Below are 27,775 nucleotides of genomic sequence, written 5' to 3'. Positions count from 1 at the left end.
AGGCTCCTCCCAGCTAGTTCTCTTGGACAAACTAGCTGGCCTACAGTTTAGCCCATATTTCCAGTGAGCCTACCAGTCTCCTCCCAATTCCTTTTTATTAGATTTTTTTTTACAAATTCTGGAAACATATTAAAAACCATATAGAAGAAAAAATATTCAAGAATAGTTAAGAAATTCTCAAAACAATTTTCACCATTTTTGAGAGCGTACTTACGCATGAGCTTTTTCACACTCCTCTGTAAGTGAAGTCAGTTCCTTTGAGAAGAGATTAGGAGCTATCTGGTTTTCTGGTTGTCTCTCCCTCCAGGCAAAATCTCTGAACTAGGGCTGTGGAGTTGAGAGTGAGGTCAATGGAATCCTTATCTTTGAGTATCTCAGGCTTTAGGCCCTGATTACTTGGTAAGGGGAGAGGGGACGGTGGACAGTAGTCTCAGCTGTTCCTGAGTTACCACCAGGACCCCATTATTCTCAGAGGCACCGTATCCAAAGTAGAGCCTCCATCTGGAGGAGGGGCTGGGCAGAAGCTATCTCTCATCTGTCAGCTGAGCTCAGTAAGAATTTAGCCTCAGCAACAGGAGACTGAGGGCAGGATGAGAAATGCTGACATCCTGCCCTGCCTGGGAAGATAGCGCTCTGAGCGGGAGCTCTAGGGAGAGAGAGCCTAGTGTTCTTGGTTGCATCAGTCTCGGAGTTTCCATCTAGATAAGGAGAGAGGAAGGGAGTGGATCTCAGTTTAAATACCATAGACTCTTACTGTTCTTAACAAATTTTAGCAGATTTTCTTGAATAAATGTTCCTTCCTTTGTTGCATCTCCTTGGAACGATTTTCAGAGACTTTTAATGGTTGTGTTTTTTTTTAATTGATTTTTACTAGTTTCACTGGTGAGCAGGTCTGTGGAGCTCCTCATTCTCTGATGCAGGAAAGTGCCTCCTGTGTGGCAATTACTAACATTCCAGAGCAGCCGATTCCTATTCTCTCCACCCAGAGAATGTTTTAGGATTACAAGCTAACTTTAATTGTCACTTGATTATATTGTAATTGTGGAGCTAAAGTTGTTACAGAGATATTTTATTGTGTTTCCCAAAGATAAACAGAAAAGTTTTGTTAGACTTACTCACTATTCAGTATCCTATCTATTTTCACATATTATTGAATGTTATCTTTAGCTTTATTCTAAATTAAACTGTGTATAAATACACACACACACGCATACACTAAATTGATCCTATGTTTTCTTTATAGGGACACATGGAAGGAGAGGTGTGGGGTTTAGCTACACACCCTTATCTGCCCATCTGTGCTACTGTAAGTGATGATAAAACCTTAAGAATATGGGATCTCTCTCCTAGTCATTGTATGTTGGCTGTCCGGAAGCTGAAAAAGGGTAAGAGGCTCTTAGACTTGAACATAGGTTAAACTGTCACGTTTTCTAACCTTTACAAATATAAGAAAGCAAGACTAGGCACATTTTAAAAAGACTTTAAATATGTTGAAATATTTATTCAACGTCTACTTGCTCATGGTGCCACATAGAGAAATGTAATTGTACTCAGTCTTTGCTTTATGGGACCTCCTATCATCATGCCTAAACTGAGCAAATTTCCAATAACTTGTTGAATAAAGAATATAGGAAGTAAACAGAAGCTAAGTTTTTCTCTCCTTTGTGACTATGGATTATACATAATTTAGAACTGGAAACTTTTCTAAGGCATAGTGGGGACTAAAAATAAAATCAAAAAAGAACTGGAAACTAAGAGGGTAGACAGTTGAGGGTAGACAGTTGAGGGAAGGATATTGTAAATAGAACTTAGTCCATTTGTAGGAGGCAGATGAAGCTGTCAGGTAGAGAGATGGGCAAGGCTCAATTATAGGAGCAAGGCCGTTACTATTAACCTAGGGTAGTTGAAGATATATGGGCAGCTTCGAGTTTCTAAGCAAAGTGGCAGGGAATATTATAGGATGAGGATACTATAGGAAGAGTGCTAGTTGCAAAAGTTAGGAATAGTTACTGTAAAAAATATGATAGCAAGGCTGGGCATGGTGGCTCACGTCTGTAATCCCAGCACACGTTGGGAGGCCGAGGCAGGAGGATCACTTGAGCTCAGGAGTTCAAGACCAGCCTGGGCAACATGGCGAAACTCTGTCTCTACACAAAGTACAAAAATTAGCCAGGCATGATGGCACATGACCATAGTCCCAGGTCCTTGGGAGGTGGAGGTGGGAGGGTCTCTTGAACTTGGGAGGCAGAGGTTGCAGTGAGCAGAGATCATGTTCCTGCACTCCAGCCTGGGGGACAGAATGAGACCCTGTCTCAAAGAAAAAACAAATATATATATATATATATATATATAAATGGCATCACCAGATGAAGGCAAGGATTATCTAACCACAGTAAAGGCCAGTTTGAAGATAGGTAGCATGAATTGTAATTCTTCTATTGACTTAAAAGTCATGGTCTATTCTCTTTTAGAGTTACCGTTAAGTATTTAATATATAAACAACTAATAATCTAAAGTTTATCACAGTCTGTAGAACACTTGAACTCTGGTCACTGTCCTCCCCTTTTTTAGTTATTGATGTCCAGCTTTGAATTTTTTTTTACCCTCAATAACCCCCTTCAATTGTCATTATTATTGTTTTATTCAGTCATTGTTTATTCAGGATTTTTTGTGCTTATACATTTCTTTGTTTACCTTTTCTTCTTGGATATCGTACTTTTTGCTTTTATCATTTTCTTTTTCCTACCTTAGAGTTTCTTTAATGAAAGATTTGTTAGAAATTTACTTAGCTCCTTTTGTCTGAATCAGTGGTTTATCAAGGGCAGAATGGTGGAAGTGGTCTATCCTGGCAGCAAAAGTATTTTGTCACTGACATCACTGTTCCTAAAAAGCAGATTAATTTTTATTCAGTTTTATTATTATTATTTAAAAGTTCTCTATAGGCAGCATATTGACACTTAGAATAAACTGTTACAACCACCCTGACCTTAGTATACCACTAGTCTGAACAATTTTGATTTTTTACTCTCATTCTTAAATGCTAATACAACTGCTTCTGGAGTTCTTGGTTGAAATATATGAGTCTTCTTGTTTCCACTTCTCTCTTTTACTTTTTTCTGCAGTTCTGTGGTTTAATAACATCATGCATGTCTCTGAATTCATGTATGCTGCTTAGGATTTGTTGTGCTTTCCGAATCTGTGGATGTATGTCTTATATTAGTACTGAAAAATTGTCTGCTAGTGTTAGTGGCTCCTTCTAGGACAAGATCTTTACATTAGGTTGTATAGAAAATTCATGATTCTATATTTTTGTTTTTAAATATTCTTCGTTAAGGGCCAGACACGGTGGCTTATGCCTGTAATTTCAGCACTTTGAGAGGCCAAGGTGGGCAGATTGCTCGAGCTCAGGAGTGGAAAAATCCTGTCTCTACAAAAAAATACAAAAATTAGCTGGGCGTGGTGGCGTGCATCTGTAGTCCCAGCTACTTGGGGGGCTGAAGCAGGAGGACTGCTTGAGCCCAGCAAGCCAAGGCTGCAGTGAGCCATGAACACGCCACTGTACTCCAGCCTAGGTGACAAAGTGAGACCCTGTGTCAAAAACTTATATATATTCTTCTATATTCACCTTTATTTTAATTTCTATCATTGATTCAAGAGGAAAACAGGTGGATTTTAACTTAAAAGGGATATGTGTGGTTTTATACTGGTTAATTATAGCAAGATCACTAAAGTCATGCTGGATTAAATATTATAAAACATAGTATCTCTTTGAATCATTCAATAAGCAAATACTGTTTTCCTCAACAAATGAATGTACATCTATTATGATCCTGAGACTTAACATTTTATAAAAAATAATTCACTATAGTTAAAGTAGCTTGTCATAGGAAAATTTCTAGCAAACAGCTCAATTTTATGGCAATCAGTTAAAGAAGTATAAAAATGCAACATGGCTTAGTGATTATGATTTTTTTTTTTTTTTGAGACAGTGTTTTACTCTGTCACCCAGGCTGGAGTACAGTGGCACAATCTCTGCAACTTCCACCTGCCAAGCTGAGTGATCCTCCCATCTCAGCCTCCTGAATAGCTGGAACTGCAGGCATGTACCACCACACCTAGCTAATTTTTGTATTTTGTGTAGACATGAGATTTTACCATGTTGCCCAGGCTGGTCTCTAACTCCTGGCTCAAGCCTGCCTTGGCCTCCCAAGGTGCTGGGATGACAGGTGTGAACCACTGTGCCCGACCTAATGTTTATATTCTTAATGTTCATGAAGTAAATGCTTTCTAAATTTTTGCCAGCCTTTTGCACTTTTCTATATAATGACATATTGGAAAGTTTCTTTTTTTTTTGAGACGGAGTTTCACTCTTGTTGCCCAGGCTGGAGTGCAATGGCGTAATCTTGGCTCACTGCCACCTCCACCTCCTAGGTTCAAGCTATTCTCCTGGCTCAGCCTCCCAAGTAGCTGGGATTACAGGCAGCTGCCACCATGCCCAGCTAATTTTTTGTATTTTTAGTAAAGGCACGATTTTGCCATGTTGGCCAGACTGGTCTCGAACTCCTGACTTCAGGTGATCCACCTGCCTCAGCCTTCCAAAGTGTTGGGATTACAGGTGTGAGCCACTGCTTCTGGCCATACATATTGGAAAGTTTCTGTTAAAAACTTATATCCTCCAGATTTAAGTTTTAATTATAATCAAATCTGAGTTTGTTTTTTTTTTTTTTTTTTCGAGACAGAGTCTTGCTCTGTCGCCCAGGCTGGAGTGCAGTGTTGCGATCTCAATTCACTGCAACCTCCACCTCCTGGGTTCAGGTGGTTCTGCCTCAGCCTCCCGAGTAGCTGGGATTATAGGCACCCACCACCATGCCTGGCTAATTTTTGTATCTTTAGTAGAGAAGGGGTTTCACCGTCTTGGCCAGGCTGGTCTTGATCTCCTGACCTCATGATCTGCCCACCGTGGCATCCCAAAGTGCTGGGATTACAGGCGTGAGCCACGGCACCTGGCCAATTCCGAGTTTATAATGGACTTTCTGTTTTTTAATTCTACACTGTTAGTCCTCGTCTTGCTCATCTCATGTTTTCCGTCTGTCTCTGTGTAGCATCTGTGTAATTTTTTAGATCTTTATTCTAGTTTTTAATTCTTTTTATAGCAGTTCATTCCCATCTGTTTTTAACCTACCCATTAGTTAATTTTGATAATTGTCACTTTTATAACTTCTATTTGTTTTCAAGTTTGCCTGAGATATTTTAATGTCATACTTCTTGTTTATATTTTAGATCTACTCTTTTCTATCTTTAATCTTAACTACCCATTTCAGATAAAGAATATAAAATCTAATTATCTCCAAGGATCTCATTATGCCGTGTTTTTCTTCCCATTCTTTGGATGTTTTCTTGTTTGTTTGTTTGTTTGTTTTCTGCTGACTCCCTCCTAGTGGTCCACCTTCTTGTGCATTTTATATTTGTATTGTAAGTTCATGTTTGATTGGGCTTTACCTGTGGGAATCCCATGATGTCTGCATCGAGGGTGTGCTTCTGTAGAGATTATGTGTTTCTTTCTTCAGGTGTCTTGTGTGCTACCATCAAGAACCACTGAAAATTTATTTAACTGGGATTACATAAATCATGTAATTAGTATAATTTTGAATCTAAGGTTTGCGAAAGCCACCCTGTGTTTGTGAATTCTCAAGTATGATTTTTCCTCCTGTATGGAGAACCCAGGCCAGGTTAGATAAGCTTCTTTCATAAAGTCTTTATTGCCAGACACATTTTTAAAAAAAGGTTTCTCTGTTTTTCTCCTGAGATATGGTTGTAATACTAGAAGAAAATGACAATATGCTGTTTGGAGAGTTTTTGCCAAAAAAAAATTGCATGTAATTAAATATCTGTATTTTATTTCTTACGATATTCATGAGTCAAAAAAATTTAAAGTAAAATTAGTGAAACTAAATATATAATTTAATGTTTAGTATATTGAAATATAAAAAGACAAAATCATAACAATGTAAGTATAGCTGTGCAGTATTTTAATTATCGATAAATTATTACCAATAATTTTTTACTAGCTAATTTTTGTATTTTGTGTAGACATGAGATTTTACCCTGTTGCCCAGGCTGGTCTCTAACTCCTGGCTCGAGGTGAAAAATGAAGAAAGTTTCAGCATAAAACACTGAAATAAAATAATTGATGTTTCTTTTAAAGCAACCTTGAAGAGCAAAGTTTATTAATGATATTATTGAGTTGAAAAGTAATTAATTTTGAGCAAATTTTTCCAATGACCTAAAAGGCCCTTACTATATGCTACAGTATACTATACACTACTCTATACATTAGTCAGAGTAATGGTGAAAAAATAAGTATAATCCAGTTCTAAATTTCCTGTGACTCTTTTATCATCAGATAATACTATCTCTTGTTTGATGGCTTCAAGGACTTTTTTTTGAAAAAGGTTTTTTTGTAGGGACTATAGCACCTTTATTTTTTTATTTTTTATTTTTATTCTTTGAGATGGAGTCTTGCTCTATCACCCAGGCTGGAGTGCAGTGGCGTGATTTTGGTTCAATGCATCCTCCACCTCCCGAGTTCAAGCGATTCTCCTGCCTCAGCCTCCTGAGTAACAGGGACTACAGGTGTGCACCACCATGGCTGGCTTATTTTTGTATGTTTAGTAGAGACGGGGTTTCACCATGTTGGCCAGGCTGGTCTTGAACTCCTGACCTCAAGTGATTCACCCACCTCAGCCTCCCAAAGTGCTGAGATTACAAGCATGAGCCACCATGCCTGGCTATAGCCCCTTTTTTGATAGCAAGCTATAATATTTATTTTAAAGAAAACATTTCCAGGTTATATTGTCTTTAGATTTATGATTTGTAGAAGGAAATTATAATTCATTACTATTGTATTTGTTGTGAGTTGAGTTGTGTCCCCCTGAAAAAATATGTTGAAGTTCTAACCCCCCAGTACTTGTGAATGTGTCCTCATTTAGAAATAGAGTCTTAGCAGATATAATCAGCTTAAGGCAAAGGCATACCAGATTTGGTTGGGCTCTAAATCCAATGACTGATGTCCTTATAAGAAGGCCATGTGAAGATATAGGGACACAGACACACTGGGAGAATGCAGCACGATGATGGAAGCAGAGGATTGGAGTGATGTACCTATAAACCAAGGAGCACCAAGGATTGCTACAACCACCAGAAGCTAGAGAGAACAAGGAAGGATTATTCCCAAGAACTTTCACAATAGAGCATAGCTCTGCCAACATCTTGATTTCAGATTTCTAGTCTCCAGAACTGTGAGAGAATGAATTTTTGTTGTTTTAGGACACACAGTTTATGGTAATTTGTTACAGCCTCTAGGAAACCAATACTGTGTTCATATTCCAGTGTTCAAAAAGTCTTCAAATTAGAGTAAGAATTTTTCTCACAGTATCCATTTTGCTTAGTTGACCATTATCTCTGTGAAACTTGAGGGAAGAAAATTTTTCAAAAAACTATATAACCCATGTTTACTCTGGATGCTAATGATTCAGAGATAACATTTTTTTAAAAAATTTGGAAATAATGGTATTAGATTATCACTATGAGTATTTTGGAACCTAAAATTAACATAAAAATTTGAAAGCTAGTACTGTAATGAGTACAATTAATGTACGTCCCTTCATGAATTCCAGTTTTGTCTAGGAGGTTCAGGTGCAAGACTAGTCTCCTATACTGTTAGGGCAGATGTGGCTTTAAAAATTTTTTTTTATTTTACGTTATTTTAAGTTCTGGGATACATGTGCAGGATGTGCAGGTTTGTCACATAGGAAAACATGTGCCATGATGGCTTGTTGCACCTGTCAACCCATCACCTAGATACTAAGCTCCATGTGCATTAGCTGTTTATCCCAATGCTCTCCCGCCCCCCTGCCCCCCAACAGGCCCCAGTGTGTGTTCCTCTCCCTGTATCCTTATGTTCTTATTGTTCAGCTCCCACTTATAAAGGAGAACATGCAGTATTTTGTTTTCTGTTCCTGTGTTAGTTTGCTGAGGATAATAGCTTCCAGCTCCATCCATGTCCCCACAAAGGACATGATCTTGTTACTTTTTATGGCTGCATAGTATTCCATGGTGTATATGTACCACATTTTCTTTTTCAAGTCTATCATTGGGGGGAATTTGAGTTGATTCCATGTCTTTGTTATTGTGAATAGTGCTGCAGTGAACATATGTGTGCAAGTATCTTTGTAATAGAATGATTTCTATTCCTTTGTGTATACTCAGTGATGACATTGCTGGGTCAGATGGTGTTTCTGGTTCTAGGTCTTTGAGGAATCACCACACTGTCTTCCACAATGTTTGAGCTAATTTACATTCCCACCAACAGAGTAAAAGTGTTCCTATTTCTCCACAGCCTTAGCAGCATCTGTTGTTTCTTGACTATTTAATCATCGCCATTCTGACTGGTGTGAGATGGTATCTCAATGTGGTTTTGATTTGCATTTTTCTAATGATCAGTGATGTTGAGCTTTTTTAAATATGTTTCTCGGCTGCATAAATGTCTTCTTTTGAGAACTGTCTGCTCATGTCCTTTGCCCACCTTTTAATGGGGTTATTTCTTGTGAATTTTTTTTAAGTTCCTTGTAGATTCTAGATACTAGACCTTTGTCAGATGGACAGATTGCAAAAAATTTTCTCCCATTCTGTAGGTTGCCTTATCATTCTGATGATAGTTTCTTTTGCTGTGATGAAGCTCTTTATTTTAATTAGATCCCATTTGTCAAATTTTGCTTTTGTTGCAATTGCTTTTGACATTTTCATCATTAAATCTTTGCCTGTACCTGTGTCCTGAATGGTATTGCCTAGATTTTCTTCGAGGGTTTTTATAGTTTTGGGTTTTACATTTAAGTCTTTAATCCATCTTGAGTTAATTTTTGTATAAGGTGTAAGGAAGGGGTCCAGTTTCAATTTTATGCATGTGGCTAGCCAGTTTTCCTAGCACCATTTATTAAATAGGAAATCTGGCTGGTGTGGTGACTCATGCCTGTAATCCTAGCACTTTGGGAGGCCAAGGTGGGCAGATCGCGTGAGCTCAGGAGTCTGAGACCAGTCTGACCAACATGGTGAGACCCTGTATCTACTAAAAATACAAAAATTAGCCAGTTGTGGTGGTGTGTGCCTGTAGTCCTAGCTACTTGGGAGGCTTAGGCAAGAGAATTGCTTGAACCCAGGAGGTGAAGGTTGCAGTGAGCCGAGATCATGCCACTGCACTCCATCTTGAGAGACAGAGCAAGACTCTGTCTCAGAAAAAATACAAACAAACAAATAAATAAATAGAAAATCCTTTCCCCATTACTTGTTTTTTTCAGGTTTGTCAAAGATCAAACGGTCATAGATATGTGGTCTTATTTCTGACCATTGAATCTATAAATTACCTTGAGCAGTGATACAGTTTGGCTGTGTCCCCACCCAAATCTCATCTTGAATTCCCACATGTTGTGGGAGGGACCTGGTGGGAGGTAATTGAATCATGGGGGCAGGTCTTCCCGTGCTGTTCTCATGAGAGTGAGTCCAGTGACATCTGATGGTTTCATGTGTCTGGCATTTCACTTGCTTGCACTCACTCTAGCCTGCCACCCTGTGAAGAAGATGCCTGCTTTCCTTTGCCTTCTGCCATGATTGTAAGCTTCCTGGAACTCAGGAAGTTTGGAACTGTGAGTCAATTAAATCTCTTTCCTTTACAAATTTCCCCATCTCAGGTGTTTCTTCATAGCAGTGTGAGAACGGACTAATACAGTAAATTGGTACCAGTAGAGTGGGATGCTGCTGAAAAGATACCTGAAAATGTGGAAGCAACTTTGGAACTGGGTAACAAGCAGAGGTTGGAACAGTTTGGAGGGCTCAGAAGCAGACAGGAAAATGTGAGAAAGTTTGGAACTTCCTAGAGACTTGTAGAATGGCTTTGACCAAAATACTGATAATGATACAGGCAATGAAATCCAGGCTAAGGTGGTCTCAGATGGAGATGAGGAACTTGTTGGGAACTGGAGCAAAGGTGACTCTTGTTATGTTTTAGCAAAGAGACTGGTGGCATTTTCCCTCTCCCCTAGAGATTTGTGGAACTTTGAACTTGAGGGAGATGATTTAGGGTATCTGGAGGAAGAAATTTCTAAGCAACAAAGTATTCAAGAGGTGACTTTGGTGATGTTTAAAGTATTCAGTTTTCAAAGGGAACCAGAGCATAAAAGTTCAGGAAATTTGCAACCTGACTGTGATAGAAAAGAATATCTCATTTTCTGAGGAGAAATTCAAGCCAGCTGCAGAAGTTTGCATAAATAATGAGGAGCTGAATGTTAATTCCCAAAACAATGGGGAAAGTGTTTTCAGAGCATGTCAGAAGTCTTCACGGCAGCCCTTCCCATCAGATGCCTGGAAGCCTAGGAGGAAAAGATGGTTTCACGGGCCAGGCCCAGGTCCCGCCTACTCTGTGCAGCCTAGGGACTTGGTACCCTGCATTCCAGCTGCTCCATCTATGGCTGAAAGGGGCCAAAGTACAGCTTGGACTGTTGCTTCAGATCAGAAGCCCCAAGCCTTGGCAGCTTCCATGTGGTGTTGAGCCTGCAGGTGCACAGAAGTAAAGAATTGAGGTTTGGGAACCTCCACCTAAATTTCAGAGGATGTATGGAAGTGCCTAGATGCCCAGGCAGAAGTTTGCTGCAGGGGTGGGGACCTCATGGAGAACCTCTGCTAGGGCAGTGCAAAAGGGAAATGTGGGGTCGGAGCCCCCATACAGAGTCCCTACTGGGGCACTGCCTAGTGGAGGTGTGAGAAGAGGGCAGCCATCCTTCAGACCCCAGAATGGTAGAACACCAGACAGCTTGCACCATGTGCCTGGAAAAACCTCAGGCACTCAATGCCAGCCCGTGAAAGCAGTCAGGAAGGGGGCTATACTCTGCAAAGCCACGGGGGCGGAGCTGCCCAAGACCATGGAAACCCACCTCTTGCATCAGCATGACCTGGATGTGAGACATGGAGTCAAAAGAGATCACTGGAGCTTTAAGATCTGACTGCCCTGCTGGATTTTGGACTTCAATGGGGCCTGTAACCCCTTGGTTTTGGCCAGTCTCCCCGATTTGGAACAGCTGTATTACCCAAAGCCTGTATTCCCATTGTATCTAGGAAGTAACTAACTGCTTTTGATTTTACAAGCTCATAGGTGGAAGGGACTTGCCTTGTCCCAGATGAGATGTTAGACTGTGAACTTTTGAGTTAATGGTGAAATGAGTTAAGACTTTGGTGGACTGTTGGGAAGGCATGATTGGGTTTGAAATGTGAGGACATGAGATTTGGGAGGTGCCAGGGTCAGAATGATATGGTTTGGCTGTATTCCCACCCAAATCTCATCTTGAATTCACACGTGTTGTGGGAGGGACTTGGTGGAAGGTAATTGAATCATGGGGGCAGGTCTTTCCTGTGCTGTTCTTGTGATAGTGAGTCTCACAACATCTAATGGTTTTATCTGTCTGGGATTTCACCTGCTTGTACTCACTCCATTCTGCTGCCCTGTGAAGAAAGTGCCTGCTCCTCCTTTGCCTTCTGCTATGATTGTAAGTTTCGTGGGGCCTCCTCAGTAATGCAGAACTGTGAGTCAATTAAATCTCTTTCCTTTATAAATTACCACGTCTCTGGGGTTTTTGTTGTTGTTGTTGTTGTTTTTGAGATGAAGTCTCACCTTTTTAGCCCAGGCTGGAGTGCAGTGGCACAATCTGAGCTCACTGCAACCTCTGCCTCCCGGGTTCAAGTGATTCTCCTGCCTCAGCCTCCTGAGTAGCTGAGATTACAGACGTGCACTACCATGCCCAGCTAATTTTTGTACTTTTAGTAGAGACAGGGTTTCACTATGTTGGCCAGGCTGGTCTTCAACTCCTGACCTCAAGTGATCTGCTCGCCTCAGCCTTGCAAAGTGCTGGGATTATAGGTGTCCGCCACCACACCCAGCCAGGTATTTCTTCATAGCGGTGTGAGAACAGACTAATACAGGCAGTATGGCCATTTCACAATATGGATTCTTCCTATGTATGAGCATGAAATTATTTCATTTGTTTCTGTCCTCTTTTATTTCCTTGAGCAGTGGTTTGTAGTTTTTGAAGAGGTCCTTCACTTCCCTTGTTAGCTATATTCCTAGGTATTTTATTCTCTTCATAGCAATTGTGAATGTGAATTTATTCATGATTTGGCTCTGTGTTTGTCTGTTGTTGGTATATAGGAATGCTGGTAGTTTTTGCACATTGATTTTGTATCCTTTGACTTTGTTGAAGTTGCCTATCAGCTTAAGATACTTTTGGGCCGAGATAATGGGGTTTTCTAGATATATGATCATGTCATCTGCAAACAGAGACAGTTTTACTTCCTCTCTTCCTATTGGAATACACTTTATTTCTTTCTTTTGTCTGATGGCCCTGGCCAGAAATTCCAATATTGAATAGGAGTCGTGAGAGAGAGCATCCTTGTCTTGTGCTAGTTTTCAAGGGGAATGCTGCCAGCTTTTGCCCATTCAGTATGATACTCATTGTGGGGTTTATCATTATTATTTTGAGGTATGTTCCATCAATACCTAGTTTATTGAGAGTTTTTAACATGATGGGATGTTGAATTTTATCGAAGGTATTTTCTGCATCTACTAAGATAATCATATGGTCTTTGTCTTTAGATCTGTTTATCTGATGAATTATGTTTATTGATTTGTGTATGTTGAACAAGCCTAGCATCCTGGGGATGAAGACAGCTTGATCGTGGTGAATAATCTTTTTGATGTGTGCTGGATTCAATTTGCCAGTATTTGATTGAGGACTTTTGCATCAATGTTCTTCAGGCATATTGGCCTGGAGTTTTCTTTTTTTGTTGCATCTCTGCCAGGTTTTGGTATCAAGATGATGCTGGCCTCAAAAAAATGAGTTAGGGAGGAGTCCCTTTTTTTCAGTTGTTTGGAATAGTTTCAGAAGAAATGGTACCAGCTCCTCTTTGTACCTCTGGTAGAATTCAGCTGTAAATCTGTCTGGTCCTGGGCTGTCTTTGGTTGGTAGACTATTTATTACTGCCTCAATTTCAGAACTTGTTATTGGTCTATTCAGGGATTCAGCTTCTTCCTGGTTCAGTCTTTGGAGGGTGTATGTGTCCAGGAATTTATCCATTTCTTCTAGATTTTCTAGTTTATTTGCATAGAGATGTTTATAGTATTCTCTGATAGTTGTTTGTATTTCTGTGGGATCAATGGTGATGTCCCCTTTATCATTTTTTATTGTGTCTATTTGATTCTTCTTTATTAGTCTAGCTAATGGTCTATTTTATTTATTTTTTCAAAAACTGGCCCCTGGATTCATTAATATTTTTTGAAGGGCTTTTCGTGTCTCTATTTCCTTCAGTTCTGCTCTGATCTTGGTTATTTCTTGTTTTCTGCTAGCTTTGGGGTTAGTTTGCTCTTGGTTCTCTAGTTCTTATAGTTGTGATATTAGGGTGTCAATTTGAGATCTTTCTAGCTTTTTGATGTGGGCATTTATGGCTATAAATTTCCCTCTTAACACTGCTTTAGCTGTGTCCCAGAGATTCTGGTATCTTGCCTCCATGTTCTTATTGGTTTCAAAGAACTTCTTGATTTCTGCCTTAATTTCATTATTTACCCAGGAGTCATTTAGGAGCAGATTGTTCAACTTCCGTGTAGTTGTGTGGTTTTAAGTGATTTTCTTAATCTTGAGTTCTGATTTGATAGTGCTGTGGTCTGAGAGACTTAAGATTTCAGTTCTTTTGTCCTTGCTGAGGAGTGTTTTACTTTCAATTATGTGATTGATTTTAGGGTACGTGCTATGTGGTGCCAAGAAGAAAGTATATATATTCTATTGTTTTTGGTTGGAGAGTTCTGTAGATATCTATCAGGTCCACTTGATCCAGTGCTGAGTTCAAGTCCTGAATATCTTTGTTAATTTTCTGTCTTGATGATCTAATGTTGACAGTGGGATGTTAAAGTCTCACACTGTTATGTGGGAGTCTAAGTTGTCTCTTCATAGGTCTCTAAGAACTTGTATTATAAATCTGGGTGCTCCCGTACTGGGTGCATGTATATTTAGGATAGTTAGCTTTACTTGTTGAATTGATCTCATTTCCATTATATAATGCCCATCTTTGTCTTTTTTGATCTTTGTTGGTTTAAAATCTGTTTTGTTAGAAACTAGGATTGCACTCCCTGCTTTTTCCTGCTTTCTATTTGCTTGGTAAATTTTCCTCCATCCCTTTATTTTGAGCCTGTATGTGTCTTTATGCATGAGATAAGTCTCTTGAATATAGCACACCAATGGGTCGTGACTCTTTATCCAGCATGCCATTCCCTGTCTTTTAATTGGGGGCATTTAGCTAATTTACATTTAAGGTTAATATTGTTATGTGTGAATTTGATCCTGTCATCGCGATGCTAGCTGGTTATTTTGCACACTTAGTGTAGTTGCTTCATAGTGTCATTGATTTTGTACTTCAGTGTGTTTTTGCAGTGGCTGGTAACACTTTTTCCTTTCCATATTTAGTGCTTCCTTCAGGAGTTCTTGCAAGGCACGCCTGGTGGTGACCAATTCCCTCAACATTTGCTTGTCTGAAAAGGATTTTATTTCTCCTTCACTTATGAGGCTTGGTTTGGCTGCATATGAAATTCCGAGTTGGAAATTCTTTAAGAATGTTGAATATTGGCCCCCAGTCTCTCCTGGCTTGTAGGGCTTCTGCTGAGAGGTCCACTGTTAGTCTGATGGGCTCCCCTTTCTAGGGGACCTGACTTTTATCTCTGGCTGCCCTTAACATTTTTTTCCTTCATTTTGACCTTGGAGAATCTGATGATTATGTATCTTGGGGTTGATCTTCTTGTGGAGTATCTTACTGGGATTCTCTGGATTTCCTGAATTTGAGTTTTGGCCTGCTTGTTAGATTGGAGAAGTTCTCCTGGATGATATCCTGAATTATGTTTTACAACTTTGTTCTATTCGGGTGCCCCAATCAGTCACAGGTTCAGTCTTTCTACATAATCCCATAGTTCTCAGAGGTTTTGCTCATTCTTTTTCCTTCTTTTTTTTTTTTTCCTCTAATCTTGTATGTGTGTTTTAATTTCAGCAAGATAGTCTTCAAGCTCTGAAATTCTTTCCTATGCTTGGTCTGTTCAGTTATTGATACTTGTGGTTGTGTTGTAACATTCTTGGTTGTGTTTTTCAGCTCCATCAGGTCATTTATGTTCCTCTCTAAACTGGTTATTCTCGTTAACAGCTGCTGTAATGTTTTATCATGTTTCTTAGCTTCTTTGCATTGGGTTAGAACATGTTCCTTTAGCTCAGCAAAATTCATTATTACCCACCTTCTGAAGCCTGCTTCTGTCAGTTCATCCATCTCAGCTTTTGCCCAGTTCTGTGCCCTTGCTGGAGAGGTGTTGTGTTAATTTGGAGGAGAAGAGGCACTCTGGCTTTTTGAGTGTTCAGCATTTTGTTCTTTGATTCTGTCTCATCTTTGTTAGTTTATCTAGCTTCAATCTTTGAGGCTACTGACCTTTGGATGGGGTTTTTGTAGGGGCTTTTTTGTCAATGCTCTTGTTATTGCTGTTTGTTTTTCTTTTTCTTTATCTTTTCTTTTTTTTTTTTTTTTTTGAGACAGAGTCTTGCTCTGTCACTCAGGCTGGGGTGCAGTGGCATGATCTTGGCACACTGCAACCTCCACCTCCTGGGTTCAAGCAATTCTCTGCCTCAGCCTCCCAAGTAGCTGGGATTACAGGTACCTGCCACCACACCCAGCTAACTTTTTTGTAGTTTTTAGTAGAGACAGGGTCTCACCATCTTGGCCAGGCTGGTCTTGAACTCCTGACCTCAAGATCCACCTGCCTCGGCCTCCCAAAAGTGCTGGAATTACAGGCATGAGGCACTATGCCTGGCCTGTTTTTCTTTTAACAGTCAGGCCCCTCTTGCTCTTCCAGTTGAGGTTTGCTGGAGGTCCGCTCCAGACCTTCTTTGCCTGGGTCCCTCCCACACCTAGAGGTGTCATCAGTGGAGGCTGCAAAACAGTAAAGGTGGCTGCCTGCTCCTTTCCCTGGGATCTTTGACCCAGAGGGTCACTGAACTGATACCAGTGGGAACGCCCCTGTATAAGGTGTCTAGCAACCCCTGTTGGGGTGGTCTCACCCAGTCAGGAGGCACAAGATCCAGGACCCACTTAATGAAAGCACTCTGACTACCCCTTGGCAGAGGGGGTGCATTGCACTGGGGGGAATCCCACTCATCCTGACTGCCCAGATTCCTCACAGTTGGCAGAGGGAAAGACTAAGTCTGCTGATCCATGGAGACCATGGTGCTCAGGAGCTCTGTCCTTGGGAGACTAGAGTTCTGTCTGCAAACTTCTGGCTGGAGTTGCTGAAATTCCTGCAGGGAGGCCCCACCCAGTGAGGGAGTATGGTCAGAGTCCAACCTAAAGAGGCAATCTGGCCACCATCTGCCACAGCCTCTGTGCTGCACTGTGGTGAATTCCTCCTGGGTCTAAACTGACCATTTTCCCAGGCACCTGCAGAGGAGAAATGGCAGACTGGAGCTGCAGTGATGTCTGCTGCCCTCCCCCAGGGAGCTCAGTCTTCTGAGGCAGCAGGCAGCCAAAGTCATGATGGCCGCCTCTTGCCCCAGGAACTTGGTAGTCTTAGACAGTCTCTAGCTAAGTGGCCATTGCGAATCTGTGCAGCTCTGTGCTTGGGACTCAAGGAACTGGTGGCGTGGGCTCACGAGGGGGATCTCCTGATTCACAGGTTGCACAGATCCGTGGAAAAAGTGTGGTTTCCCGTGCGGGATAGCACAATCACTCACTGCCTCTCTTGGCTGGGAGTGGGAGCTCCCCTTGTCCCGTGCAGCTCCCAGGTGGGCTGTCATGGCTCCCACGTGGGCTGTAGTTCCACCCTGCTTTTCCTCACTCTCCATGGATCATGCTGACCACCTTGTCAGTCTCAGTGAGAGGACCTGGATACCTCAGCTGCCGGTGTAGGATTCTCTTGCCATTTTCAGTCTTCTTGGTGGGAGCCTCTGATCACAACTGTTTCTAGTTGGCCTTCTTGGCCCCTCCCCTTCCAAATGTGGCTTTTTTGCTCTGGTTTTCTGCTCCCCTTTTATTGTTGGTAACTAGAATATTTTTCTTATTTTTCAACAATCTCAACTATGAATTTAAAAGGATACTTACTGTGTTAATCTTTGCTTAAACTCAACTGCCACCAGAACATTCAGTGAGCTTGTGGCAAAAAAGCTTGCCAGAGGGTGCAGCCCTCAGTGGAACAGTGAGAGCAGTCACTTGGTGAAGTAGAAGCTTGCCAGAGGCAGCAGGCCAGAGCTGAATGGTCAGAACCACTGCTTGGTGAAGAGCTTAAACTAGAGCAAAAGTCATTGAACTGTGAGGACTACTGCCAGAGAATCTTACTGAAGTCTGCAAACTGCTGCTCAATCATTAGAGCCATTACAGTGATGGTGGAGAAACTTGCTGGAAGAGGCAGTTGGGGCTGCCACTGTGGTGAATGCTGTCAGGCCCCCTTCATGCCAGTGCCCTGGCTCTGTTGGTAAAACAGCACACTGGAAGAAGGGAGTCACTTCTGTTTTGGCCTTGTAGTGTCTTTCCAGCTCCCTCTACTGGCAAGCTGGTAAAAAAGTCTGTGAGGCCCAAAGTGGTAGATTTGGAAGTGAGATGCAATAAATTAATAACCAGCACAGTCTTCCCCTCTGGCTAGTCAGCATCCACAAGAACCTTTATACATACATTTGAACTTCAGTACAATCACAGAACTAACCTTATGTTTCTACCCAAAGAGATGCAGCTACCCTTGGTACAAGCGAAGTAGTTCTTACCCCTAAAGAGAGAAGACATACAGTTCCAACAGTCATTGTATACATTGCTGACTATATCAGTTATTCTCAAATTTAGTCATGGTCTTATATTCTTTTAACACAAAATTTAAAGTTAACCTCCAACAAACTCGTGTAAAATATTAAGGAGAAAAAGGAGAGAAAAGTAAAATAATTAATATACACAAATAAAGATATACGTATAACACTTATGTAAAGTTAGTATAGTCTTTATTTCTACAACTGGTCATAAGGCTGTAGTTAACATCTATGACTTTTTTCTTGCGCTAACCATTCCATATTGTTCTTGTCCTTAGCCACAGCTCCAGGTGGTTGTGATGATGTAACCGGTGGAGTAACCCAAACCTTCATTACTGAAGCATCTGAAGAAATGCCCTTTTTCCCCTGGTTGCTGTCATTTTCCATTAAGCTTTACCATTGGTCATGGAGGGACTAAGAGGTGTCACAGCAAGTCCTCTTGGTTCCAGACATAGCCCTCTTTGCTTTCATTATGTAGCAGCAACTCAATTCCACTTTGTAATCAGGATCAGTCACACCAGCCAGAAGAGTAATAACTTCATTCTTTTCCTGTTGGTTTAGTGACATAAGGAGCCCACCATGGCTAGGGGGCAGTCTCACCTTCCAATACAATGGAACTATTGTTCAGTCCCCTAGTAGAAGCGTTCCCCCTGCTCTTGGGAGCTAATGCTCTGAATCAATAGGGTTCGGAGTTACCAGGATGCAAAACAAAATTGTACAAATTGATTATTAGATATAATAGTGAGAAGGGCCACTCTCAGTTTCACCTTTTGATTTCCAGACCCCTGAATTCTGGCTGTGAGATAGACAGCACTGTATAATGGTTTATGATTCAGAGCTTATACTGCATCCTGTAAAACAGATACCTAGTCTTTTGAGGTATTGTTTTCCAAATGGTGCCATATATAAGTCTTCAGTTAGCCATTCTATCAGCAGCTTTCTTTGGGAAATGGGGGTATGTGATAAAACCAGTTAATTCCATGGGCACAAGCCCAATGCTACACATTCTTTGCTATGAAGTGAATTTCTTTGTCAGAAGTGTGAATTCTGATGATAGTTGAATTATGATGTGAATCATAATTCACATCAGCATTATGATTAATTCTGATAATATCATAATTCAATAGAAGTGAATTATGATGATAGTTAAGGCATCCTGTGTGTCCATGGATGATGATGCTAGTAGAAACATTATGAGCAGGGAAAGTAATCCAGAATTCATGTCTATTCTACTGAGTGTAAACCTTTGTCTCCTCCATAATGGAAGAGGTCCAGTGTAACTAGCATCCCATCAGTTAGCTGGCTTGTCTTCCTGGGGGAATGGTGTCATATCAGAGATTCCATTGGTCTTTTCTGTTAATAGATTAGACACTCAGCAGTAGTGACAGCAAGATCAGCCTTGCCATGAAGTCCACATTTTTGAGCCCAATCATAGACTCTGCCCTTGCCCTGAGTCTCATAGACTCTGAGAGCCCACTGGGCAAGTGCTAGGTAGCTAGGAAAAGAGGCTGACTGATATCCTCAGAGAGTATCATTTTGTTCATCTGATTATTGAGAGCCTCCTCTGTATTGGATACTTCGATGAGTATTTTCTAGGACACAAAATCTTCATAGCCTGTCCCCTGAGAATTTCATCCACACATCTATTTTCTAGCCTCCAATATTTTATTCCTGTTTCTTCGAAGTCCCTATCATTCAGTTAGCCGTTACTAATGAACCAGTGTAAATCTGTACATGCGATCATCTCTCACTTCAAAGTGGAAAACCAAATAGACTGCTTGAAGTGCTGCCCATGGGGAGATTTTACCTACAATGCTGTTTTTTGGGGGGTCACTCCTGAGTGGGGCTGTAATACTTTCAAGTAGGTACCAACATATCAATAGAAACTTAAGTCTGACTCACAATTTTTTCTTCCTCAGTGAACTGATAATAAGGAACACCCATGAGGCCACAGATATAGACCGAGAGAGGAAAGAGGCATTGCAGCAAGAATTTTTTTAAGAAATTTGAAGCACCTGTTCATGTAAATTACTTGTAACTTCCAGATCTTTCAAGTTTGGTCTTTTCCATTTGATACATTGCTGCTGTGCACACCCAATCTCTGGCTTGGTTAGTCATGTAACTTTCAGTTCATGATAGGAAGCTCAGGACACATAGTTACCTGATACCCTGTAGTTAGGGATTTCCTCTCTAATAAGGGCCGGTAGCAAGCAAGAAGCTGATTCTCAAAAGGAAAATAATTATCTATAAAGAGGACATAGATTTGCTCTTAAGTCCTACAGTTCTGCGTATGATTCTCCTTTGGTAGCTTCCAGAGGATCCATAGAGCATTGCTATTTACCATATACACTTTGAGTATTATTGGATTCATTAGCCATCAACAGAAATCTCCACAGGCTAAAACATTGTGATTATCAGTACATTCCTGCTGTCCTTTTCTGTAAAAGCATCTACCTTTACAATCCAGAGGTGGGTTGGTTAAGTGCTGCTACTTGGCCTCTGCTTCTCCATGATTATCTCTGTTAAATCAGGGAGGCTGTGTCAGTGGCAACATCTCCTGTGGCAAGGGTATCCAATCTTTTGGCTTCCCTGGGTCACATTGGAAGAAGAATTGTCTTGGGCCACACATAAAATACACTAACACTAATGGTAGCTGATGAGTTTTTAAAAATCGCAAAAAAAATCTCATGATGTTTTAAGAAAGCTTATGGATTTGTGTTGAGTCATATTCAAAGCCATCCTGATCTGCATGCCACCCATGGGCCGCAGGTTGGACAAACTTGTACTACGGTCATTGCTGACTTATGTGTGAGAACAGTCATAGAGCTTTTTGAGATGCAGATGCTGCCCTTAATATGTTTTTCAATGCATTAGTGAAGGGACTATAATATGTTTTTCAATGCATTAGTGAAGGGACTATTTTCTAGACTTTCTTGGGGGATGTAGTTGGGGGATGGATGTGCGGGTTGCATATGAAAAATCTATTCAAACATTCTTACCTCCCTGAGCTTTTAGATTCATTCCTCTCCATGAGGTGTCAGCCCATGGGTCAAAGCCAGCCCACCTCCTGATTTTGTAAATAAAGTTTTATTGGATCACAGCCATGCTCATTCATTTATGTATCATCTAGGGCTGCTTTCACACTATCATAGCAGAGCTTAGTATTTGTGACAGAGACCATATGGCACACAAAGTTGAAAATATTTACTATTTTGTTCTTTAAGAAAATGTTTGCTGATCTCTGTCCTAGAGTATGCTGCAGTTTGACCCATGTTATGAGTAGTGACAGCAAAGGAGGGGTTGTGGTAATTCTTCAGAAAGATGAGCATTTCCCTGCAGGGCAACTGCCCCAGAAGGTCAGACTTCTCAGACACAGGGAAAGCAAGCTATTTGCACTCGAAAGTGAGACTCAGAATAACACAGAAATTTGAGTTTCTCAGCTTTATTTAAGTCTAACCAGATATCCCCATTCCAAGTTTCAGAGTGCCCAATTAATGCATTGACTTTCATATAAAGAACTTGGCGAGGCTGTCAATTCAATTGACATTGTAAATTTGCAACTCACACAATTAAATTTGTGTTTAATGTTTAGTAATATCAGTCCTGTGGATTTAAGATGCCAGAGATTGTTTTAGACTTGCCATGGAAGCATTCTCTATTGAGACCACAACTCATGCTGATAGTTTAAGCACCCGAGTTTTACTTCTTTCTGTAAATGTTCCACACCGTCAGTAAAATCTATTGCACACCACAGTCCTTATCATCATCACTATGGTAATGCTAAGGGCAGCAGCCTCATGGGCTCCCAAGGTGCTTAGCTCAGTAGACACTTACCTCAGTAGACACTTTGTCATAATCAACAACAGGAGATAACTTGATTAATTGTGATACCAATGTATACCTTGGGTTGTTAGCATTCCATTTCCCGTTGGTAAGGGCCCAGCACTGTGCTCAAGCCCAAAGGCATAACTAAGCCAATCGATCTTTGATGGTCTCTCTCCGGAGACCACTTCAGTACCAATTCTGTCAAGAGACAGAAATTACCCCCAATAATTTGAACAGAAAATTTAATACGACATGTTAACTAATTAAAGGTGGTTAACTACTAAAAGGCATAAAAGAGGATTCTAAGGGGTGTCACCCATGGGCTGACACCCGATGGAGAGGAATGAATCTAAAAGCTTAGGGAGGTAAGAATGTTTGAATAGATTTTTCATATGCAACTCAGAAGTAGCAGCTCCAAGCAGCTGCAACCCACAGGACTAATGAGGAATTAACCTCATGGAAGGGAAGGATGGATCCTCCATTGACCCTCTAGTTCCAGCACATGGTAAGAAGGAAGAAGTCTTTTCCTTGTGATTTGCCCTTGCAGTGTCCCTCCAGTGTATCTACTGGAAAATTCAAGTCAACTAGCAAGAGAAAACATACTACAGCATCCAGTTTCAGGATCACATAGCAGGAAAAAGAAGGCTGGATTTGGAACTGAGAGGCAATCAATTAATAACAAACTCTTAACCAGTTTATGGTTGTAACTACTATCTGTGTGCGACTCTGTCCCATATTATATCTCATCTGTTCTTCTCCCTTGAGCTCCTGAAAAGGATTCATATATTAAATTGTCTCCTTCATGTCTTCACTTGAACTTCTCATAGGCATCTTTAACGTAATTTGTACAGAACTAAGCACTGGTTCCTCCTCTAGTTTATCCCATCTCAGTAAATGGCATCACCACTCAAGCAAAACCATGCTCCTTGATGCCTTTCACCCCACAGCCAGTTGGTCAAAGTTCTACCAGCTCTGTCTTTGAAATATATCCAAATCTTATCACCTCCACTGCTGCCACCCTGCTCCAGGTCACCATCATCTCATGACTCTCAAATCTGAGAAATCATATATTAGATTTCTTCATTTCCAATGTATGCTTGATAATTAAATGACTACTTGTTTTCAATTTAATCTATAACTTTTCATTCGATATATACCCCATCCTTTCCTCATCAGATTTCATACAAGATACCAAAATCCTTAGGGCTTTTGAATATGTTTGCTGCAACCCTTGCTGTTAGGGTAAGTCTTTTTTGTGTTTATCAGTGCAGCACTAAACCTTATTTTTACTAATTAATGTTAATATCATTAATGACATTAATGAATGATATTAATTTTATCATTAATAATAAAATTATCATTTCATATATGGTTCTGAAACTTATATAGATAAATATATCTTCCTACCATTAATAATGGCCTATTATCAGATTTTTAAAAATAGTTTCATAGGCCAGGCGCTGTGGCTCACGCTTGTAATCCCAGCACTTTGGGAGTCAGAGGCAGGTGGTTCACCTGAGGTCAGGAGTTTGGGACCAGCCTGACCAACATGGTGAAACCCCATTTCTACTAAAAATACAAAAGTAGCCAGGCCTGGTGGCACACGCCTGTAATCCCAGCTACTTGGGAGGCTGAGGCAGGAGAATCACTTGAATCCAGGAGGCGGAAGTTGCAGTGAGCTGAGATCACGCCATTGCACTCCAGCCTAGGCAACAAGAGGGAAATTCCATCTCAAAAAAAAAAAAAAAATCATTTTTATAAAGATGACTTATTTCTTAGATTTTTGTTTTTTTTTGGAAAGGAGCTGCAAAGGTAAAACCTACTCTGCAGAAAACTTCCACGTATATCATTGGCTTTTTATGTTAATTAAAATCTCATTAGTTTTCATCAACTTAATTTCTTTTAAGGTAAATATCAGTGCTTGCTTTTGTTGTATTCAGAAATGAGTTTCATTCCTGCTTAGAATTCCATACCATTGACTTCTATAGAAAACTTTCATCTGTATCTCTTGACTCCTTTTTAATATTGATTTGAGGCCATAATAAAGAGGCAACCTTTTTGAAATAATAGATTCTTTTAGCAAATACTTTTTTTTTTTTTTTTTTTGAGGCAAGGTCTCACTCTGTAACCCAGGCTGGAGTGCAGTGATGCAATCATAGTTCACTGCACCCTCAACCTCCTGGGCTGAAACAGTCCTCCTGCCTCAGCTTCCTGAGTAAATGGGACTACAGGTGTGTGCCACCATGCCTGTCTATTTATTTATTTACTTACATACCTGTCTTCCCTTCCCTCTTCTCTCTTCCCCCTTGCCCCTTGTCCTTTGCCCCTTGCCCCTTCCCCTACTCTGTCTGCTGGTAGAGATGGGGTCTTGCTCTGTTGCCCAGGCTGGTCTTAACCTCCTGGCCTCAGGCAGTCCTCCTGCCTCAGCTCCCCAGAGTGCTTGGATTATAGGCATGAGCCACCACACCTGGCCCATACTTTAAAAAAAGAGAGGGGGGGGGAATTGCCTAATATACTCTTTCTCTTTCAGGTGGGAGGTGTTGCTGTTTTTCTCCTGATGGTAAAGCTTTAGCCGTAGGTCTCAACGATGGAAGCTTCTTAATGGCAAATGCAGATACTCTAGAGGATCTTGTGTCTTTTCATCACAGAAAAGATATGATTTCAGATATTCGATTTTCACCTGGTAAGATCCATTGAAATTGTATTCGCATATTAACTTGGGTCTGGCAGTGTATAAATGTATCATGTATAATTTTTATTAACTTATATTATCTGAGAACTTAACTTTTTTACTAGAGGAGGCAGTGTAGCAAGAGGTAAAAGCCCTGTTGTTAGATTGGCGCAAATATCTGTCTTAGTGCCAATTCTGTTACTAAATTTTCTGTGTGACTTGAGCCAGGATGCTTCTCTGAGCTTTTGTTTCCTCATCTATGGCATAAAAGGGGCTGGACAACTGTTTTCATTATATTCTTAATGCTTTTGAAATTGCACTCATTTTACTCCATTAACTTCCATGTATTCATTATCTACTACAAACCTACTGTAATGCAGCAATTACTAATGTTAAGGCAAAATTTACTTATGTTGGTTTAGTTCCATTTTTTTCTAAATTTAGAGGGAGTTTTTTTAAATACAAAGTATCAAAACTACATCATACATAGTTTTTGACATTTGCTTCCCACTGAACTAATTTGTTACACTAAAGAAGTATTTTGTTAAGTTTAATATACTTGAAAAATGTTATCATTTGTCATTTGACACGTCTGTCTTCTTATTATAAAACAACTAAGATTCCTCCATAAAGAAAAGGAAAATTAACTCTAGTTGCAGAGTGTAAAAAAGTATTTCCAAAGATAGAAAATGTCAAGCAAATATGTTTCTATTATAGGTTCTGGGAAATATCTTGCTGTAGCATCCCATGACAGCTTTATAGATATATACAATGTAATGAGTAGTAAACGAGTAGGAATATGCAAAGGAGCTACCAGTTACATAACCCATATTGATTGGGATATTAGAGGTAAGACTTTAAATAACTTAATATTTGATAAAAAATTCATTTGATTTAGTATAGCTATATTAGAGAAACAGAAAAGTGATTCAACAGATGAGTTTAAAAGAATTGGGGAAAGCAACCATTATTCTCAAAATTATTTTTTACTATTTTACATCTGAAGATGAACACTATAGAGTTGAGACTTTTTCTTTTTTCTTTTCTTTTTTTGAGACAGGCCTCATTCTGTCACCCAGGCTGGAGTGCTGTGGTACAATCACAGTTTACTACACCCTTGACCTCCTGGGCTTAAGTGATCCTCCCAACTCAGCCTCCTGAGTAGCTGGGACTACAGGCATGCACCACCATGCCTGGCTAATTTTTAAATTTTTTGTAGAGACAGGGTCTCACTATATTGCCCAGGCTGGTCCCGAACTCCTGGACTCAAGCAATCCTCCCACCTTGGCATCCCAAAGTTCTGGGATTATAGGCATGAGCCACTGCACCCAGCCTACACTTTTCAATACTTCACCTAATATCATTCAAATAATAGTACAGTAAGTGATTAGTTGTTTCATTTGTAAAGTAATTTAAATATTATGCAAAAAAATTGTTATGATGTATTGATCTCTGCTATATAAATTTGATATAAATAGACTATAGAAATGTTGGCCAGGTATGGTGGCTCATGCCTGTAATCCCAGTACTTTGGGAGGCCAAGGCTGGAGGACTGCTTGAGCCCAGGGGTTTGAGACCAGCCTGGGCAACAGAGTGAGACCCCATTCCTAAAAAAAATGTAATACATTTTTAAAAAGAAATTTTTTTTTTTTGAGACGGAGTCTCGCTCTGTCGCCCAGGCTGGAGTGCAGTGGCCAGATCTCAGCTCACTGCAAGCTCCACCTCCCGGGTTTACGCCATTCTCCTGCCTCAGCCTCCCAAGTAACTGGGATTACAGGCGCCTACCATCTCGCCCGGCTAGTTTTTTGTATTTTTTAGTAGAGACGGGGTTTCACCATGTTCGCCAGGATGGTCTCGATCTCCTGACCTCGTGATTCACCCATCTCGGCCTCCCAAAGTGCTGGGATTACAGGCTTGAGCCACCGCGCCTGGCCAAGAAATGTTAATTAAGATTTTAAAGTCATTTTTCTCATTGTCTGATATGAAATATATTCTTTAAAAAGAGTCATAATCATATAACATAAAGAACTTAATGAGTATCTTTGTATTTTAGCAGAATGCATGGCATATTACTGAGTTTAATATGTTTGATAAACGTTAAGTATTTTAAATGCTCTCTTTTTAAGGATGTTATTGTTTCATGTATTCAGCTGTATAAATTGAGCATCATAAAGTTTTTCTAAGTATAGTTAAACGATACTTACACTTTAAAAAATATTTTAACATTTGTTTCTAGGAATTTTTTACATATGCATAACCAAAGAAATCATTTTTATGTATATACATATACAAAAATGAAACCACTTATGAATTACTTAATAATGTGGAATTACTTAATAATGTGGAAAGTTAATAATGTGGAATTACAAAAATAAAATGCTCTTACTGTATGTTGACTGCAGCAGAAAATAGGTTTTATATTTAAGCTGATTTTTTTCCCATAAAACTTAAACATCATACTGATGGTATATATATTTATATGTATTTTATATGTGTAAATATTTTTAAAAATTTTTTTTAAGGAAAGCTTTTACAGGTCAACACTGGTGCTAAGGAACAATTATTCTTTGAAGCTCCCAGAGGGAAAAAACAAACCATCCCCAGCGTGGAGGTAGGACAGCAGTGGTGCTTGTAGTGTTGTTGATGTGAATAAGAGTGGCTAATAAACTGATACCTACTTTCTATCGTTTAGTTACACATGAAATCTGTTCTCAAATTATTAAAATAATGGATATTCTTGAGTTTATTGAGTCAGAATACATGGGTGAAGGAAGAAATACTGTATTAATAAAAGGAGTTAGCGGGCATGGTGGCTCATGCCTGTAATCCCAGCAGTTTGGAAGTCGAGGCAGGCAGATTGCTTGTGCTCAGGAGTTCAAGACCAGACTGGGCAACATGTTGAAACCCCATCTCTACAAAAAAATACAAAAAGTTAGTTGGGCGTGGTGGCATGTGCCTATAGTCCCAATTACTTGGGAGGCTGAGGTGGGAAGATTGCTTGAGCCTAGGAGATGGAGGCTGCAGTGAGCCATGTTCATGCCACTACACTCCAGCATGGGTGACAAAGTAAGACCCTGTATTTAAAAAAAAAAAGGAATAAATCACTTGTATGGCTAGCTATGCTCCGTTACTTTCCTCAAAAGACAAGAAGTGTGAAATAGCAGATAGAAGACGTGACGTGTCATCTGAGATTGGAGTACTGCACATCTGTCATGTCCTTAGGAATCCATATGCCTAAGATGTTTGTTGGCAGATTACTGTTTTTGTTTTTTTTTTTTTTAAAAAGAAAACAAAACAAGAAAAATTGTGTTGCATTTTGTGCCTGACAATATTAGCCTTTTTTTTTTTTTTTTTTTTTTTTTAAACTTGA

The 27,775-nt window shown here is 40.1% G+C and overlaps 1 protein-coding gene across 1 annotated transcript in view; it reads left to right on the top strand.

Annotated features, from left to right (window-relative positions):
* EML5 (EMAP like 5) overlaps window positions 1-27,775 on the top strand; it is a 192,335-nt gene that overhangs the window by 113,066 nt on the left and 51,494 nt on the right. Inside the window, exons 21-24 of the mRNA XM_015144346.3 lie at window positions 1,244-1,385; window positions 24,265-24,417; window positions 25,123-25,254; window positions 26,928-27,016. Of these exons, the coding sequence (XP_014999832.2) occupies window positions 1,244-1,385; window positions 24,265-24,417; window positions 25,123-25,254; window positions 26,928-27,016 (516 nt within the window). The remainder of the gene's footprint in view (window positions 1-1,243; window positions 1,386-24,264; window positions 24,418-25,122; window positions 25,255-26,927; window positions 27,017-27,775) is intronic.

The sequence above is a fragment of the Macaca mulatta genome, chromosome 7 (genome assembly GCF_049350105.2).
Source record: "Macaca mulatta isolate MMU2019108-1 chromosome 7, T2T-MMU8v2.0, whole genome shotgun sequence".
NCBI classification, from domain to species: Eukaryota; Metazoa; Chordata; class Mammalia; order Primates; family Cercopithecidae; genus Macaca; species Macaca mulatta.
This window is presented reverse-complemented; position numbering and strand designations above follow the sequence as displayed.